General features: G+C 41.0%; 1 protein-coding gene across 1 annotated transcript in view; it reads right to left on the bottom strand.

The window, feature by feature from the left end:
• Positions 1-160: 160 nt before the first annotated feature.
• Positions 161-18,380, bottom strand: part of prkdc (protein kinase, DNA-activated, catalytic subunit) — a 29,061-nt gene continuing 10,841 nt past the window's right edge. The window contains exons 37-86 of the mRNA XM_010768563.1: positions 18,092-18,280; positions 17,852-17,956; positions 17,558-17,725; positions 16,018-16,145; positions 15,667-15,874; positions 15,315-15,493; positions 15,048-15,216; positions 14,875-14,940; positions 14,729-14,792; positions 14,502-14,650; positions 14,194-14,334; positions 13,957-14,076; positions 13,665-13,808; positions 13,323-13,474; positions 12,879-13,010; positions 12,557-12,668; positions 12,270-12,394; positions 11,952-12,101; positions 11,353-11,526; positions 10,959-11,057; positions 10,608-10,818; positions 10,335-10,509; positions 10,035-10,238; positions 9,750-9,865; positions 9,511-9,642; positions 9,244-9,423; positions 8,778-8,989; positions 8,569-8,707; positions 8,243-8,431; positions 7,638-7,862; positions 7,372-7,480; positions 7,082-7,184; positions 6,857-7,010; positions 6,602-6,776; positions 6,014-6,207; positions 5,721-5,904; positions 5,426-5,586; positions 5,045-5,256; positions 4,849-4,936; positions 4,615-4,758; positions 4,313-4,523; positions 4,137-4,204; positions 3,829-4,049; positions 3,483-3,575; positions 2,564-2,644; positions 2,369-2,440; positions 2,085-2,286; positions 1,796-1,984; positions 926-1,065; positions 161-773 (exon numbers count right to left, since the gene is read on the bottom strand). Coding sequence (XP_010766865.1) covers positions 569-773; positions 926-1,065; positions 1,796-1,984; positions 2,085-2,286; positions 2,369-2,440; positions 2,564-2,644; positions 3,483-3,575; positions 3,829-4,049; positions 4,137-4,204; positions 4,313-4,523; positions 4,615-4,758; positions 4,849-4,936; positions 5,045-5,256; positions 5,426-5,586; positions 5,721-5,904; positions 6,014-6,207; positions 6,602-6,776; positions 6,857-7,010; positions 7,082-7,184; positions 7,372-7,480; positions 7,638-7,862; positions 8,243-8,431; positions 8,569-8,707; positions 8,778-8,989; positions 9,244-9,423; positions 9,511-9,642; positions 9,750-9,865; positions 10,035-10,238; positions 10,335-10,509; positions 10,608-10,818; positions 10,959-11,057; positions 11,353-11,526; positions 11,952-12,101; positions 12,270-12,394; positions 12,557-12,668; positions 12,879-13,010; positions 13,323-13,474; positions 13,665-13,808; positions 13,957-14,076; positions 14,194-14,334; positions 14,502-14,650; positions 14,729-14,792; positions 14,875-14,940; positions 15,048-15,216; positions 15,315-15,493; positions 15,667-15,874; positions 16,018-16,145; positions 17,558-17,725; positions 17,852-17,956; positions 18,092-18,280 — 7,563 coding nt within the window. The 3' untranslated portion in view covers positions 161-568. The remainder of the gene's footprint in view (positions 774-925; positions 1,066-1,795; positions 1,985-2,084; positions 2,287-2,368; positions 2,441-2,563; positions 2,645-3,482; positions 3,576-3,828; positions 4,050-4,136; positions 4,205-4,312; positions 4,524-4,614; positions 4,759-4,848; positions 4,937-5,044; positions 5,257-5,425; positions 5,587-5,720; positions 5,905-6,013; positions 6,208-6,601; positions 6,777-6,856; positions 7,011-7,081; positions 7,185-7,371; positions 7,481-7,637; positions 7,863-8,242; positions 8,432-8,568; positions 8,708-8,777; positions 8,990-9,243; positions 9,424-9,510; positions 9,643-9,749; positions 9,866-10,034; positions 10,239-10,334; positions 10,510-10,607; positions 10,819-10,958; positions 11,058-11,352; positions 11,527-11,951; positions 12,102-12,269; positions 12,395-12,556; positions 12,669-12,878; positions 13,011-13,322; positions 13,475-13,664; positions 13,809-13,956; positions 14,077-14,193; positions 14,335-14,501; positions 14,651-14,728; positions 14,793-14,874; positions 14,941-15,047; positions 15,217-15,314; positions 15,494-15,666; positions 15,875-16,017; positions 16,146-17,557; positions 17,726-17,851; positions 17,957-18,091; positions 18,281-18,380) is intronic.

Raw genomic sequence — 18,380 nt, 5'->3', positions numbered from 1 at the left:
CTCCCTTAGCTTCTTTAAAATGCTTTTTAAATGATGGTTAAAGTTTTTCGTGCAATGAAAAATGAATGAATTTGTTGTATCGTAAAAATCTAAAATATTATGTATTTTCCCAAGTTCACAATATTAAAAAGTTTAAAAATAGACGACCCAAGTGATAGTATCTTTTTTTACATCAGCATCTCACATTTATTTTTTTGTTCAAACTGAAGTTACAAGACAGAAATAAAGGATGGTAAAGATTGGTCCTGTTCCAGTAGAATTTAAGTGCAAGGAATTGCCAACATCAAAATATTTATGCCCTTATGTTAAAACAAGAATCTTTTCACTTGTACTATTCTCACACAAACGTTTTGAAATGTTATGAAAGTGGCCAATAATATGCTGATACTGCCAAATCCTTTTCATATTTCAAAAATTATCTTTCACAGGTACAAAAGACAAAACATTTGACCTTACAAGGATATTTTTTTAAACAATGTTCCCCAATTTCCTTTTCCTACACATTTTCCAAAGTCTGTGCGACTATCCAGCAATGACTTGTTTCCTACTTATTGTAATTGAAAACCAATCACATCCATGGTTCCCAGCCCTGCCAAACTCTGCCAAGCACATTTGGGTCCATGGCTTGGTCCAGCAGACAGTCCACCTGCTTCTCCACTGACAGGCCTGCAGCTGGAAGCTGAGCACGGATGTTGTGCTCCTCACTCCCCAGGGCCACAGACTGGAGCCCTGGGAAAGAAGCGTCCTTCTCAAAGCCCAGCTTCAGCTCCTCACTGACAAAAACAAAACAACATCTAATCACACACATGTCCAATTCAAATGATGCCATTTTGAAGGCTCAAAAAAGCCTCTGAAACAGAACTTAGATAATAAAATGTAATTCATTTGACGTATTGTGATGATTATACCGTATGTGATTATATACCTGGTTATAGCAGCTGGATTTGCTCCTTCTAGTTTTCTTCTGGCAAAGTTCACCTTCTGCAGGGGGTACCAGTTGATTTCTTTGGTGTTCACGTCTTCTGTCCATGTGCCTCCTTTCTTCAGCTGTTTCAACTCAAAGTTCTGTAAGAGAAACATCATTTGTAGTTCAGTTTGAAATGTAAATAAATGTAAATAATAAATAATAAATGTATTTAATGTAATGTACTTTCTTGTGTGAAGTATTAGAAAAAGGTCTCCATTTCATGTTTGTGTCAAATATTACAACTACTTACAAGTATTCTGATCATTTGAAAAAAGGCGCATTTGCGCACCAACATTGAGAGAGGGAGAGAGAGAAAAGAGAGAAGAGAGAGATAGAAAAGAGAGAAGAGAGAGATATTTGCGAGTTGCATAAGAACTGGAAAGATAGCAGGGTTTCCCACACAGACTTTACTTGGGCGGGCCGCCCAGGTATATTAACGGCCGCCAAAGTATAATTCGCGAGCCATTTAGGTTTAATTGTTTTAATCCGTCCACGAGCACCACGGCATCTGCGATCCCTCGCTCTACCCCTCGCTATCGCCTGAAGGGTCTGCTTAATGCGCTCCACAAAGTAACCCTGCTGCGTGCTCACTAGCGCACCTCCCCCCCTTCATAAAGTCAAGTACCCCTCAAAAGGTCCGGTTTATTTCATTTTAAGGATGCGCATCAAGCAACATCTCCAGGTGCTCCTTTGAGAACCAGGGCAAAAAAGTGATGTGCACCCCTGCCTATACTAATGCCTTATAATCTGCAGTTCACTTGTTGCACAGTGACAAATCAGAAATTCAATGTTTAATAGGATCTTTTCGAGGGAGGAGTGATTGGTTACCTTCCAGTCCAGCGAGGGCTCCTTGACGAACACATCCATGGTGTTCAGCAAAAGGTCTGGCTCAGCTCTGTAGGCTCGGAGGGAGTGTACCATGATGCTCTGGATCAAACCCGACTCCTTCAATGGTTGCATTAGATTCACAAACTGCTGTGTCAGCCGGAATGGCATGAGCTCAGGCACAGGGAGGAACTGTGAGGAAATACAATTTATTTATAATAGGTCAGGTTACCACTTTGGTGCCGACTGAAATATTTCAACATTCATTTTAAATGCAACAAACAAGAATAACCTGTGTGGCTGAACCGAATGCATGACCAAAGTCGATGCCGATCATGCCTCCTGTTTCCATGTTGATCATGAAGTTGGAGAGATGGCGGTCTCCAATACCTAGAATCCAGTGGCTCACACAGAGCAAGGCATGCGAGCTGATGAAGTGTGAGCGCAAGGAAAGAAAGGCCTCAGGGCTGTTGCACATCTTCAGGAAAGCTCTCCTGCGAAATTGAAAAAGAGAAGAAATTGAGTTATGTTGTGAAATGATGTTATAATGAGCAGTTTTATACAAATTAAACTTACTTCAGGAGATCACTGGGTACATGCTTCAGCACTTTGGAAAAGTTGTTGACCGTCTCATTACGTTTGGCTTGCCTGACAAAGGATAAATATGCTGTAGATCATGGTTGTCTGATATTTCACATTTGATAATACTCAATAAAATTCAGCCAAAACTTTTAAGTTTCAGGATAAAAAATGAACACTCAGGAAACTTACTTGTAAGCTGAACCATATAGTGCTATACCACTTATCTTTGGACTGATGGTTTGAAGCCATTTATTGTAATCTTCGACACACCTTTAAAAGAAGAAAGACAATATATGTTTAGTTTAGTGTTATTGTATTTTATATTTTCTTTAGACCTTAAAACCTTAAAGACATCCACCATTTACGATACAGTATCTTGGATCTCAAATTCATAATATTTGATACAAATATATTAGGGCTGTCAAATGATGTCACATTTTAATCAGATTAATCACAGCTTAAAAATTTATTAATCATGATTAATCACCATTCGAACTATGTCCAAAATATGCCATTTCTTTATGTATATTGTTGTGGGAATGGAAAGATAAATGAAAGAAGGCGGATATATCCATTTAACATACAGTATGTATGTTTATTATAACATTGTTCTGTGTGTCAAAATGAAAGACAGCCCACACACCTATCAATCATCAAACCATGGGGTCGTATTTCACTTTGTATCGATGTATATAGAGATGTACTACAGCAAAAGTATTCTCCGTCAGGACTTCCTGCAACAACACCACGCCGTTATCTTGATTCTGATTGGCCAGAAGACATTATCAAAGATGTTCTATTTATTTTGCTTACTTTAACATCATTTTTCAAGGTGGGGCTAAGCCATTTCTTGGTATGGCTGTAGCCTACCCCAGCCATACCCTGGCGCTGCCACTGGTGGGATGTATGGGGCGGGCCATTCTGCGCATGCGTTAAATGCGTTAAATATTTCGCAATTAATTAAAAAAATTAATTACCGCCTTTAACGCGGTAATTTTGATAGCATTAAAATATATATAATGTGGAAAATGTAATAGCTCTGAAGATTTAATTTCAACTTAATCACTCAAGACATAGAAGTTATAAGAGTGAAATATAAATACTGTACCTTCCTGCTGTGTCCCGTTCAGCGTCAGTCATTGTGTTGAGCAAGAAGTCTTTCAGAGTACAGGTATTCTCCATCCATTCAATGAGGCCAATTCTGTAAAAGGCAGTGAGGATGGCAAATTAAACTTCACTGAACAATACTAGTATTATTTCAATTTGTATTAGAAAATATAATCGTTTTTGTATATCTAGACTTTGTGCTGTTTTTAATCTCTTCCTTGCTTGATCCCGCTACCAAAGAACATAAAAACAACCATGATCTAGTCCTACTTCAATTTATGTAAAGATTACAAGCATTCAATTCAACTGGAAGGACAGAGTAATGGATAAGCAGAGAAGCCCACTACCTTCTGGTGATGGGAATGACTTGATAGGTGCGCAGCTGCATGCCTCTGTTGGTGCAGGCCGCATCGTGACTCAGTAGAATGTTCATGACAACAAACAGCTGCTCGATGCGTTGGTCCTGACGAAGGTCCTCTCCACCCTTCACCAGGAAGGGGTGGTCCCGTTCATCATCCCCACGGATGATCAGACGTTTGGGTTTGCGAAGAGAGGACATCACCTTTACCTGCGGGGCATAACATCAAGCTAATGTACTGACCTTAAAAAGGGTTAGAAAACTATTATTTTAAAGTAAATGTCAAAATAAACATACCCTTTCGTCAAAGCCTGTTATTTTTGCATGATACTCTGGCAAAGGTTTGGATCTGCCATCATATTGTCCTATAGCGACAGGAAAGAAAAACAGCTTCATCAGTCAACAGATTACTCAACACCTACATTTAGAGAGCTCAGATTGCCCTGATTTGAATAGTGCAAGTTTAAACTGACCTGGAATTTCTAGCTCATTGTTGAATGTGTCTGCTTTAAATCTACTCAGCAAGGGCGAGTATTCCTTCAGATTCCCTGGTGGGTCATTTTGGAATTGACGCATGGATAATGTGAGTTCCTCCACCTGCCGCACAAAATTCTTCTCTTTCCTCTTCTCAAACAGTTTGCTGCCTTTAGGTCCCAGTAGTTTCTCCACCTCTTTGGAAAATTTCTGTTAAATAAACAAACAAATGACGTTGAATAGTGCATTTGTGTAGAGTAAACATACTTTTGCTATACGAAAGGGATCAAAGAAAACAAACCTTGATGAATCTTGTGCGAAACTTTCCATGGCGGCCCATGTCACGATCCCCGAGGGAAGAGAGCATCTCGTCATACATGTTGGCCATCTGCTTCTTGTCGAAGCTTGGTCTCTCAAATTCATTTTTCACATAGTCCCACCAATCCTGTGTGGGCCAAATGACAATCATCAGGTAAAGACAGGTTAATAACCAGGGGCCGTTTGGTTAATTCATGATTAAACTTGCACTTATTACCTTAAAAAGCATATCAGGGTTTGTTAGCTGCTGCAGTGCATCCACAACGTTTTTCACAGCTTCTCCTTTATCAAGCATGCTCATGAGCCTGTTAATAAACACACAAGCACACACACACAATACCAATAAATAGTAATTTATGTATATTAAAGTGTCTTTTTTAATTCTTCCCCAGAATTTCTTTTTGGTAGTTTACCTGTTGACAAATTCCTGCTGCCTGAAGCCTGTAGCAGAGTCCTCAAACTGGTAACATTCTCTGCTGATCATCAGAGCGTAAACCAGTGCCTGAGGGTAGCACTCTGCTATCTGCCCAATGCAGTGCTGCACGGCCACTGCTTCGGGCTTGTCCAGTAGGGCAACCATTTGGCTAATCCAGCCAATCAGCATCCAGCATGGAATGGACATCATCTACACACAGAAACAGATGTTTTAATATGGCTTTACTTCAATTCTGTTTGAAATCATGCGGGAAAAACAACCTTTTTTCACAAATTATAACAAAGAGTCAAATAATTGATTTTTAAAATGATAATTTTGTTTTCACACAACATGACATCCCTGGTCTTAAGATTCTTACCTCTTTTGTTATGAGGTCCAGTGTCTCAGAGGGGTACAACTCTATGATCTGCAGCAGACGTGGGAACTTGAGGCGAGCTTCCTCTGAGTTCATCTTCAGTGCTTTCATCATGCTCTCCACTACATGAACAGGCAGCGACAGCAGGTCTGGAAATTGGCTTTCTGTAACAAAACGCAAAAACATTACAAGTTAGATCACTGGGTTACGGTTGCATGAGGGCATGAAGAAACGTAAACAGTAAATAAAGTGTCCTCAGAGTATCCTTTGAAAACCATTAGCTAGCATTATGTCTCACCAGTATCTTTCTGCTCCTCCTCCCGCAGCAGCTTGTCACAGAAGTTAGCCAAAGCCATGTATGTCTCAATGATGCTGCTGCTCTCCACACAGTCCTGAGTATAAGACTGGAGCTCTTCGTCAGCCTTTCTGGTAGCATCACACAGCAACTGCAATGCTTTTAGCTGCAGCCCCACTTCCACTTTCTGCAGGAAAAACAGTTTTTAGCAAATCATTATTTTTAACATACAACACATTTTTGCACAAGACATACTGTACATTATATGTTTTAAAAGATATAAGAAGGATACCTACCTTTGGATCTGCACTGGGCCAAGCACATCCAGAGAGCTGCGCAATTCTCTCTGCTTTCTCAGCTTCAATAGTTCCCAGCACCGAGGGGCTCTTGCTTACAGCTGTTGCCAGGATGTCGAAAGACGTACCCTGGAGTATCTTTTGGAATCTGAATATTTGAGCTGTGGCGCTCTGACAGTCATCCTGAAGGTCCTCTGCAGAAACAAGAGAGCTGACATTAAAATACAGTCACACTTTTCAGCAACTTAAGTAAAGTTATACTTGAGTGTCATTGAAATAATCTCAACAATGTCATATGCTGATTACTTTATATGTGTTACTACAACTGGCTAACTAACGCACAAACTATAAATAGCATCAAAAAGTGTAAAACTAAAATAAAAAAGTGTCTTTTTCCAGAGTTTAATGTCTCCAAGGAATGGCCCTACAAACTTGAAATGTTGATATTAATAAGTAAACACCCTGACTTGTTCAATTACTACAATGTTTTAAACAGGAACAAGTGCTAAAAATAAAATGCTTGAATGCTGTTGATTCTCAGTTGTGTTATGGCAAAGAGTTCATACAGGAGTTATTTCCCTTGCTTACCCAGGAGTGGGACAATCTTCAGCACTGTACTGATTTGCTCCACAGGACCCTGGGCCAGGCTGCGTTTATGGTTGTAACGGCTAAAGCTGTGGACCCACCGCAGCAACCAGCCTCTGTTTGCTTTGGCCTCTCCGTGAAGTTCCTTCAGCAGCTTGGTGGCCACAGGAAAGTTATTCTGAAAACAACATACATGTTACAAATTGAGTGTAAAACGTGATAGCAGAAGAAGAATAACCTCCACAGCTGGTTCCTCACCTGCTTCCACGCGCTGTCGGCCATTTGTAGCTTCATGTTGAACTTGCACTCATTAACTAATGTGTCAATGTCACCTTCTGAGTCGTCCACCTCCATGCTGTCACTGGGAGCGTGGACCCTTAGCTTTTCCCTGATCTTGTCCAAGAAGAAACATCTGAAATGTGGAGATCAAATGTTACACATCATTTGTTTTCTGATCATTTACACAAAATGTTCCTTTCTTACCGAGATGTGATGATATCATCCCATAAGTTAATTGGATCCGCTTTAGCATCAGGGTACCGCTCAGTCCACAGTCGGATGAGCCGCTTTAGGGAGCTCACAGACACTAATGAATGAACATGAATAAGGTATTGAAGAGTGTGGAAAAGCAGATTGTTTTCAAAGTATGTAACGAGGTCAGTTGTAGTGAGATTATACTACAGGGTATTACTTTGGATTAAATAATAAACCTGAGGGGTCATTTTTTGGGGATATTCAGTTTTTTGAGTTTTAAAAAGGTAGCATCTGCTCACCGTCTTCTCTAATGAACAGTAGGAAGTCCTGGATTTCAGTCAAAGCTTGCACTGACTGCAGGATGGTCAGCCGACTTTGAGTCAACAGCGTATCCACACTGGAGTAGTTCTGTAAGAGGCAAAGACATTGAATGCACTGCCACTTCCAATATTTTCGATGTAGGAATTCTAAATACATACACATTATACTGTTCAGTAAAAACATTTTGTGTTGCTTTTGAAGTAAGAATGAATAACAATTATTTGAAGAGCGCTTAACAGCCGACCTGCATGAAGAGCTGCATGGCGTAGTTGGTGTAGTATTTTGCGCGGTCATAGTCCTCCTGCAGGATGTAGAGTAAGCTGAGCTCTTGGCTGTAATGGCTTTCCAGCAGCTTTTTGCGCTCCTCCACCTTCATGGCTTTGTCGATGAAGGTGAGAAGAGTTTGGTCCGTCTCGCCCAGCTGCAGCTGCTTCAACATGCTGCGGATCATGTGCTGCAGGTACATGTCCTGGCACCAAAGCAAAGATACTATTAAGAAAAGCTGTGGTGCATAGATTTGGTACTCACATGTAGTTTAACGACATTGTCATTGTGCTTTGCATAAACTTAAATGACATCTGAATACCATTGATTTCACAATCCTACGATTTGCTTAAGAAATCTTTCTTCTTTTGGGGTCAAATGTAACCTTTGATTACCATTACCATTACCATTACTAAAAAGGACTAAAGATTCTAAGAGGTGTATCTGTAATGTAGGTTTTCATTTCAAACACTCCCTCGCTGCACTTTAAACAAGAGAAGAAGAATAGCATTTTGGTCAGAGTCAAACTTGCAGGATGTCATCTTCTTGGTACATTCTTTGAATTTGAAAGGTCAGATGTATTACCTGGTAGAGCGGCTCAGACCACATCTTCTCCAGGTTGGGTGGGGAGTTTTCATCTATGTACACAGTGGAGCAGTACTGGAGAGACTTCCACTCAGTCAGATGACTGTAGGCCTCCATTGCAGCGATCTCCCAGAAGTCCTTCTCAGAGTCCGTGGGCTCATTATCACTCCACAGCTCAGTGTTGAGAGCCTGCCAGTATGAAATGAGTGTACAAATGATCAATACGTTTCACACACAGCAGGTAATCAAGGTAAAACTGAACCAATCCACGTGCCTAGACATGCTAAATAACCACTATAGATGTGTTGTATTGGGAAAAACAATACCCCATTGTAAAGCTTAACAGCTTCTGCATAGTCATTGTTGGCTTCAGCTTGAAGTGCATCACAGGTGATGGACTTGGTCCCAACTTTACCACCAAAGATGCCGCGCACAACATCAAAGTCCTCCAAAGATCTGTAAAGCCTGGAAAACAAAAAGCATTTTTAGCACTTAACCAAATCACCTAAGACCATTCATTACAACAATGTGTTACCTTGCAAGGTGGATCCATTTGTTGGTATCTGGGGGGATTTCTTTGCGTCCTCGGGAGCGCTTGGCAGAAGGCTCTTCGTGGCCCCCCCCGCCCTGCAACAAGCTCTCCTCCAGCAGCAGGATGCCCGACGGCTGCTGGAGGCTCATCAGGCAGGTGGAGCTGATGGCTGCTGGATCCAGCTGATGGAGCTCCTTATGCTGGTGGCACATGTCCTAACAACACAAGCAGGATTGAAACTCAACCCATCAGCTTTCGGCCTTAGGGATGTGGTTTTAGGGTTGACATTGATAATCAAGTTTCCAAATACCTTCAGTATGAGACCTTGCAAGGGAATTTTCTAGCTTTTTTCTCATTGGTCATTAATACAGTGTAATTATTACCAATACATCTTCCATTTTAGCCCTTTAAATTTCATTTTTCAGATAAAAGTAAAAATATTTAAATGGTTAATTATTTTCAATCTTACCTGCACACATGCTATGAATGGAGGGAAGCAGAGGGAGCTTTTGCTCAGGAATGTATTCATGTTGCACCGCAGCTCCTCTTTAATCCTCCCGCTCTCCTCTCTTGGTTTGAGTGTTTCCATTTCTTGAAGGATTCCAGCAAACAGGGAGCTGAACAGCTGCTTGGCTAAAATCGGATCTCTCTGTAGGACCACGCAAAGAAAGGGAAAAGTCAATTAGCTGAGGTTAAAGTTTCCGGGCAAGGACACAGAGACCTCTGGCAGTCTAACCTGGGCTAGTGCTTGGAGAGGGGCGATGAGGCTGCTGTACGGGATCTGGACGTCTGGAAAGTCTCCCACTCTGTAGTTACGGTAGAGAGTCACCTGAGCCTCTTTTCTTAGCCTCTGATCAGCTTTGTCTTCCTGTAGGACACCAAACAGAACCATTGATGGTTATAGACACTGGCTGTATTTCTTAAAATGAATTTGTGGTGCCATTCAATCTTCCACAAAGGTTGCAGGTTTATTACCTTTTTCTGTCTTTGATGTCGGATCTCTTTTTGTGCAAAATTCAAGCTGACTTTCTCCTGATCCTTGAGAAATCTGCGTCTCAATCTCAGGATGTTATTACGTTGCTCGTTTGCAGCTGTTGACAAAAAAGATTCTCATAAATAGAATTTCTATCAACATAAATAGTCACACTGCACATGACACACAAGTTATTCCAACTTGATTATATGACCCAATATTTCGATATTAGAACATACTTATGTTACGCATTTAAAAAGGTGGGTTTATCCTTTTAAAAGACTAACCTTGTGTGCGGCTGTCCACCTCATCTGTTGATGCAGTGAGCCGCCTGAGGCCAAACCCTTCTCCTACTGGCCTCCTCGCTGCAGCCTGCCTCTCTGATTTCTTATCAAACACCATCAATGACGACAGAGACTCAGAGCCAAGGGTGTAGTCTGCTAGTGTATCCACACTGCTGCCCGTCAGCCAGTTATATGCTGTACGTCGACCTGGGAAAAAATCAATTCAAAGGCAAATATATCTAATACCTCACATGCCTCGATCATGAGTTACGCTTCAATACCAGGATATTCAACTCTATGTACCTGCTGTTTGAGTTTGGCTGAACTCCAATGAAGTCTGAGTGGCTCGGACCTTCCCCTTTATGCTTCCAGACTGCGTCGCTGACACACTCTCAGGGATTTGAGAGCTTTGGGTTTCAACAAACATGGGAGTCATTACTGTACTCCTGAAGCGCCAGTTGGAATCAATCACATAGTCCTAGAGAGTGAAAAACCCATCACACTCATAGTTACAAACAAATTCAATCTTAAGATGGAAATCTTTGAGAGACATGAATGCTGCAGATTTCAACGGACCTGGAAGGTACACTCTGACAGTGGATACTCAAACATGTTTCGTTTAAAGTCGGGACTCTGGCTGGTCGTTTCCAGCAGCAGATTGGTAGCCAGGCTTAAGAAACACTTTTCTATTTGACAGGAGTACAGAGAACCAAGCACTGCCATCATTCGCTCAAGGGTCGCAGTGGGGAGGCGCTTCTCCTGACTCCAGAAGTTCCGAACATAAAGCCTGAAAACAGAATGGAAGAGGGGTGTTAGTTAAAAAAACACTCATTACTGTATGGTGGAGGGTTCAGGATACACTTCTTCTGGGTTATATAAGAAATTATAACATACAATTAAGGCAAGTGAGAAATATTGGGGACTTACTGAAGGCCTTGGTTTTCTTCAGATAGTCCCTGAAGTAAAGTTTCTTTAGCTGCATTCAAGACCTCAACCGAGGTGTTGTCTTCCATGCTCTCTGCATCACTGGACGAATAAGAAAAACAGTATATCATTAAAGACCACATGAACTCTGTGTGTCACACACACACACACACACACACACACACACACACACACACACACACACACACACACACACACACACACACACACACACACACACACACACACACACACACACACACAGTTTAATTAAAGCATAGAGCAATATAACACGAGTCATCATGGAGGATTTGCACATTTGACAAGTTTTGCCACCTGGAATGCATTTGACCCACATTGTAGTGGTTTAGTTTGAAGCCAAAAAGGCTCACAGTACCTGTAGTTGTCCTGGATCCACATGAGGATGTCATACATCCTCTCTCTGCACACAGGGGAAGGGTGGGACACAAAAGCTGTCACGGCTCCCAGGAGCTCCTGAAGCTCAACTGGAGTCAGGCGGGCCATGATCTTGTGGATGATATCCAGACAAACTCTCTGCCTCGATTCATCCCTGGAGAGATGTGCAGACACATAGGTCAGCAAAAAATAAATAAAAACCATTCACATTTGTGTCAGCTAAATAAAGGACTCCCTGTATGGTACATCTCTTTAGAGTCTCTGTATTTGATTCTCACAAAGGAACTGGATGTACTGTTGTTGTGTGAAGCCGGTCATTTAAAAAGTATTTAGGTTATTGAGAGAGCTCTGTTAATAAATCATAAAAAAAAGAAATGTCTAAATAAGTGATAACTAAACAAAATGACTGACAACACATTGCTGCACTGAATGAATACTATACATATTGCCTCCTGTACCTGTTTCAATTCCCAGAATCATTAAAATCCCTGAAAACTTATAATAATAGGCAATCAGGCTTTATTAAAACAGAAAAACAATAAACATGCAAATCATGGAGAACCGTATGGTTAGGATTACCTATGGCTCATCATCTGAATGAAGCCTGTGGTCTTTAGATGAAGAAAGATGTCTGGGATGACATCAGCTCGGCTCAGCACACACTCCAAACAATGAGTCTTTAAGATGCCGTGCAGCTTCGGTAGAAGGGAGAACACAAAGTTGACAAATCTGAAAAAGTTGAAATAAAACTGCAGTTAGAAAAAGCCCCAGACAAGTTCGAAAAACTATTTACTTTCAGGGTAAAGGATTTTGGTAAGGTAAAATTCCTCTTGTTTATTTATGACATTATTTGCATTACACTGAAATAGCATAAACAGATTAGAAATACAAACTCACCGATCCATGAATGGAGGAAAGTGCTTTGACACTTTGTTCAAGCAAATAATGAACTTGTCATCCATGTCTTTTTTCTTCAGATTTGTTATCTTACTTGCAGCAAGACTGAGAAGCTCTTGACGACGCTACAGAATAAAAAGAGGAGGGATTTATCATCTGCATCAATTGTGAAAACAATCATTATTTTTCATCTGAGATCTTTGCTATTGAGTTGCTCTGGGCTTTCCTCAGACATAAATGTAAATATAAAGTAACTGTCATTCAACAAAACTGGGAAGGTCTCATACATTGTCCATTTCAGTCATATTCTTCAGGACGAGGCCGATAATTTCAGCAGCAGCTGCGTAGACTTCTTTGTACCTTACAAAGGTAACGTTGTTGGTGAGAGACTGAATGTACCTGAAAAAAATACACAGGACAGAAATGGTTAAAAGACACTTTGCAATATGTGAGGTATAACAAACATGTAAACACATTGATTTATTTCACCTAAATGTGCCAGCTACAACTCAAAAGGTAACATGTACAGTATATGAGCAAATGTAATCATGGTTTTGACAGGTGGCACGGTATGCTTATGTGGTCATTTAGCTACACTATTTATTTTACCCATCATATTCAATTCCACAGGAGGCCTCGTGGGCAGGGAGGTTGTTGGCCAGGATGATTCCCAGCAGCTGAAGTCCAACAGAGTTGTCTTTGCTATTTGGGTCGGTGCCACGAAATCGGTCGTATATCAGACTGCAAGAAAAGAGAAAAAGTCAAGGACTGGTTCAATTATAAGTTGTTTGAAAAACACAGTAATGATGCTAGAACACTAGCATTAGTACTACCTGATCTATTGAGACTTTCTGCGAGTTGCCAAATAAAAAAATCATAAACCAATTTCAACTATATTGATTTTCACAAGACATTTCTCGATCTCCTTCATGCAGAGCGTGCAACCTTCAGGGAATATGCATAGTTTAAACGGTGTCTGTGTCCTGGACATTTCCACTGAGCCCAGGTTGTTTCACATGAAAATTAACTGTTCAGTAAGTGTGCAAGTTCTACCTGTAGGGCACATGCAGACAGTCTTTCCAGCACTCTACGAGAGTGCGAATGATCTCCAGATTGTGGCGGAAAACGGGCCTCTTGGAGTGGAAACAATGCTTCATCAGGAACTCTAACAGCCGGTTGGCAAGCACTTCATCTCTGGGGTTACCCTGCGACAAAAGGATCCTGTTACTAAGAATATTAATAGATTTTATATGATAATAAAATGTAACAATAGCAAGAAAATAAATGGGAATACTCTCAAATAGTTTAAAAAGTAACATTAAACTCTATAATCATTCTTATACCCTGAAATGACAAAATGTATTAATGATTTATATAAATGTAAACATGTGCCACCTTGGGGCTGGCCAGGCTTGTCCAAGAGAGCACCGTGACAACAATATCCACCACCATGAAATGGATCCCCCCTCCTCCGTTGTTTCCAGAAACCACGACCTGCAGGAGCGGCCCCAACCAGTGTTTGGCGTATGGTCGAAAAACCTGGAGATATCAGCGCAATTTGTCGACAAAACAATAGTGAGCAAAACATTTTCATGGGGTTTTCACAAACGGGTGGATTAAAAAAATCATCATATTTATTTATTTACAAAGAAAGAAAATGAATGGATTTGTATCGAGGGACATTGACCTCCTCTGTGTTGATGATGAGCTTTGAGATGAAGAGTCTGATATTCAGAGGTGTTGCTGGATTTGAGAGTTTTCCATGTAGAAATTTCATCCATGGAGGAAGTTCATTAGGCATGTTTCCCTGTTTGATTAGCAAAGGAGAGAGCATTTTCAACAACACAATAATTATACACATGATGTGAAGCTGTGCATATTGATGGAAATAATAGTTTATTAACTCTTCTTCAGTGCCACTGACCTGTTCAACTTTGGGGGTTATGTTGTTCCTCAGCATGTGTCCAATAAGACCAGTCATGGTCGCCATGCATTCATGCTGATTCAGCTCATCCATTTCTAGATCCACCATTGCATCCTGGGAAGTATTTGCCTCTTCTGTCACCTGTCCAAAACCAACAAACTTCTGTATCAACATAAACAGATTATAATGCAATAAGTTTCCCCTCAATCATCTGGGGACAATCTGCCAAAACCACCATATAACACTTAGCCACGATACTGGCTGTAATCTGTTTGATCAAAGATAGAAGAACAATCTAAAAAACTCACCCTCTTTGCAACAGTGCGTCTCTGCCCTTCTGGGTTCTGGGAGCTCAGGGAAAAGCTTTGGACTCCGGTGGAGAAGTCAAACTGACTCATCTCCTCACTCAGGCTGCTGTCGGCCATGTAAGACTGGGAGGACAGGTACACTGGCGCTTCTGTGGAAAACATAAAACTCATGATCAAACACCATCTACTTACGGAGAACAAACTATAATGTTGGCAGCAGTAAATACCTCCGTTCTCCTCGCTCACTTCACTTCGAATCATGACGTATTTCTTCTTTCTCTCAAGTGGGACCTGATGATTTGTGTATGTATTAAACCACAAAGGCAACTCAAATAACAGTTATGTTCAAATGGGTAAAATAAAAAAAACATACCTCAATTTCAATTGGAAAGTTGTAGGTCCTTTCAATGTCAATGATATTCTCCAGAATGAACTGATTCTGCACAAAGAAAGAAAACCACAATCTTTGAAGTCCTCTAACTACTCATTACTGTCTTCCCATGGATTAGACTACAGTTGAATATATTTATTAAAGCTGGTTGTTACCTTCTCTGGTTTCTCACTGAAGAGGAAGCCATGGTAGAACTTGGGCTCATTGAAGCTGCAGCTGATGACAGCGATGGCACAGTTGTATGTGGCACAGTGATACTGTCTCCTAAGTTTAAGGAGCTGAGACTCACCAGCCATATTCTCAGTGAATGCTTCAAAACATGACCTAAAAGAAATAAAATCAATATTCATCATGTAGCCCTGGAAGAATTGGTTCATTTTACATCACTGTTATGTTAATTCTCGAATCGTAAAAGGTGTTACTTGATCAGGGTCTTGGACATCTCATTCCCCTCCGTTTTGTCTGAGTGACAGTAGGCTTGATTAATGCGGGAGTCCTTGGAGTAAACCTCATCTTTGGAAAGGCGGGAATACAGGAGCTCCATCAGCTTGTAGCATCCGTTCTTCTTCATCAGCTGGATCTCGAATTCTGTCTCATTTGACTAAAATCAAAACATACGTTTAAACCGATTTCAAATGTGATCCTCCGTTTTAAATAGGCTGTGAGGACATAAACATTTAACTGCCAAGTTAAAACACAAGCTTAATGACCAAATATCCTTGGAGAACATCAAAAACAAGCATTGACATTGACAGTTAAGGTTAAGAGGCAAACCTTAGTAAAGCGGCTAAGGAGCAAAACTATTATATCGGAGACATTTGCCACGAAGAAGTCACTCAGGGCTTTGGTGCCACAGTGAGACGCGAGAGGCAGCAGAACCCTCTCCATCATGGCCTGCAGCACGGAGCTCCTCGGCACCTCCCCCTGCTGGACCACCCCGTACACTGTGCACAGCAGCTGCAGCTGCCGCTCACTGCTCGACCTGGTCAGACATGATGAACACAGAATGGACTCAAAATAAGCAACTCCTGTACAACCTAAGGCGACGCTCCTTGTCTGGTCCCATTCCGAAAGTGGGAAGTTGTTTCCCCATCAACGATGAATGGTTGTGAAGGCTTTACTTACCGCTTTGCAATTCTTTGGAAGCAGGCTTGGAAGGTCTCCTCCATGATGTGTTTTCTATCTCGACACAGAATCCCTGCCATCAGTTTTAGCAGGAGTGGGCTCTGGGAAAGCTCTAGAGCATCCAGCATCTAAAAGGCAGAAAGACATGTTAAATTGGTGGATCATTCCCGAGCACCAAGTACACCCTGTCTTATATTGTTAAACCACTAGGGATGTAACGATATATCGAATATCGCGGTAAATAAACGTCCCAATACCGTCGTGAGACTGACAAAATGTACCGCGATTTTTAAACAAAATTCATTTATTTTTTTGTTTATTTAACCAGATGGTCCCATTGAGATAATCGATCTCTTTTTCAAGAGACCTGTCCAACATGGCAGCAAGTAGGTTACAACATGAACATAAAACAACAGATAACACAAAAGGACATCGTATTTACAGGGCTACATTTACACACCTAGAGACATCAACAAGTACCAACAATATATTTATATCTCGCCCTGTCAATAAGCCTACCTTCTTGGCAAAAACTGTATNAAAAACATGGATGATATGGATGGTTGTTTCATTCGTAAAAGAAACACGTGACTAGAGTGTTTGTATTGTTCTGTAAATTAATGTAGTTGGACGTTATTTTTATTTAGTTCAAAGTGAAATCGAAAAGTTCATTTGAGTTGAGTGTGATCAGTAGGTCGAGTCTACTAGTCTGTCCAAAAAGCCTTATACTCTTAACAGTGTAAAGGTCCGATGTAAGATCTTCGACCCTAAAACCCCGTAAACGTTATAGGGGACGAGACCTTTTTTGAAGAGGAACGAAGCCATAACTACAACGACCTGTCCTCACGAGCGCAATTGGCTATAGAACATAAAATGTACTGCCCTTTTTAGGACTTTCGTCAGACCAGTAAAACTTGTCTAACTTTGTTTTGAGCCTTTAGCGGTTGCAAAGGGCGTCGGTCCGAGACCCGACAATACGGCACAATACAGTACGGGAGCGACGTTTACACAACTTTAGCGTTACGATCTTGTTCCAGTCTGTTACTGTCACTTTGTTTTTGACACTTTAAAATACTGCTATCCTACTAAAATGCTCTACAAATCAGATTTATTATGTAATAAAGAAACATTTTCCGAGTAAAAAAATGTTTTATTGAAAAAAAAGAAAATTGAATTTTTTTTTCTTCCTTTATTATTCAATATCGCGATAAATACCGTACCGTGGACTTGTAATCGCGATATTATCGTACCGTGAGTTTTTGGTATCGTTACATCCCTATAAACTACCAAGAGAAACTTGCCACATGAGAGTCTTTGAAAACATAAGAGTCTGCTTCTTTCTCCCATGTTCCCCTTTAAACTGTGGGTTTTCTCTGGAAGTTTTTCCTTGTACGATGTGAGGGTCTAAGGACAGAGGGTGTCATACTGATATTCTGTACAAACTGTGAAGTCCACTGAGACAAATGTAACATTTGTGATATTGGGCTATACAAATAAACATTGATTGATTGATTGATAAAAACATCTTTGCTGACTTTACCTTTCGGATACAGTCCATGTAGTTGTTGCGGTGAAGCGAGCCCTTCGCAAACTCATCAGACTGCATGGGGAAGTGGGACACTACCAGAGAGTCAAGAGCTCTCTGCAACTCAGTTAATGGCTCCTCTGGGAGGGTGGTGAAGAAGGGCAACACCAACAGAGCCTGACTCTGAAGAGTTGAGACAATTCAACAAAAAAAACATAATCAGCTCAAACAGAAAAGGTACAAATCTTACAGTTGTTTTTAACAATGCAGCACAGTGACATTAACATATACCCATCCCATTTCCATTACCTTGAGATTCAGTGGCAGAGTCATGTCAAGCAGCAGCATAGTGAACGTGGAAAACACCCGTCTGAACGCTTCATGGTTTGTATCAGAGCAGACAGAGGAGTCAATCTGATGAGGGTGGGAAAACGTTTTCATGAAATAAATTACATTTAGAAAAATAAGAAAGAATACCAGGTAAGATAGCCTTGCATGCTTGTGTTGTTCTTTCCTGGAACTAGGATAACAGTATTAACTTCACATCACCTGTAGGAGTTTAGAGAGGAGCAGCAGAGTGGCCGTTTTGCTCTCTGGAGTTGAGGTGTGTCCTTCCCACCAGGACTGCAGACTATTCCATCTCCCCAGCACCTCTTCAACCAGCTGTTTTCCCTGAGTCTTCCTCACAGAGCGCTCTTTAAAGCTGTGGTCCAGCATGCCGTTGAGCAGCACGCTCACCTGGTGACAAAGGGAACAGAACAAACAAACTCAAATGCAGAGAAACAATAAATTGTCTATAGTAGAAAGCTTTTCTGAATCTAATTCAAAATAGGGAAGA

The sequence above is a fragment of the Notothenia coriiceps genome, unplaced genomic scaffold (genome assembly GCF_000735185.1).
Source record: "Notothenia coriiceps isolate Sejong01 unplaced genomic scaffold, NC01 NC01_scaffold00005788, whole genome shotgun sequence".
Lineage (NCBI taxonomy): Eukaryota > Metazoa > Chordata > Actinopteri > Perciformes > Nototheniidae > Notothenia > Notothenia coriiceps.
This window is presented reverse-complemented; position numbering and strand designations above follow the sequence as displayed.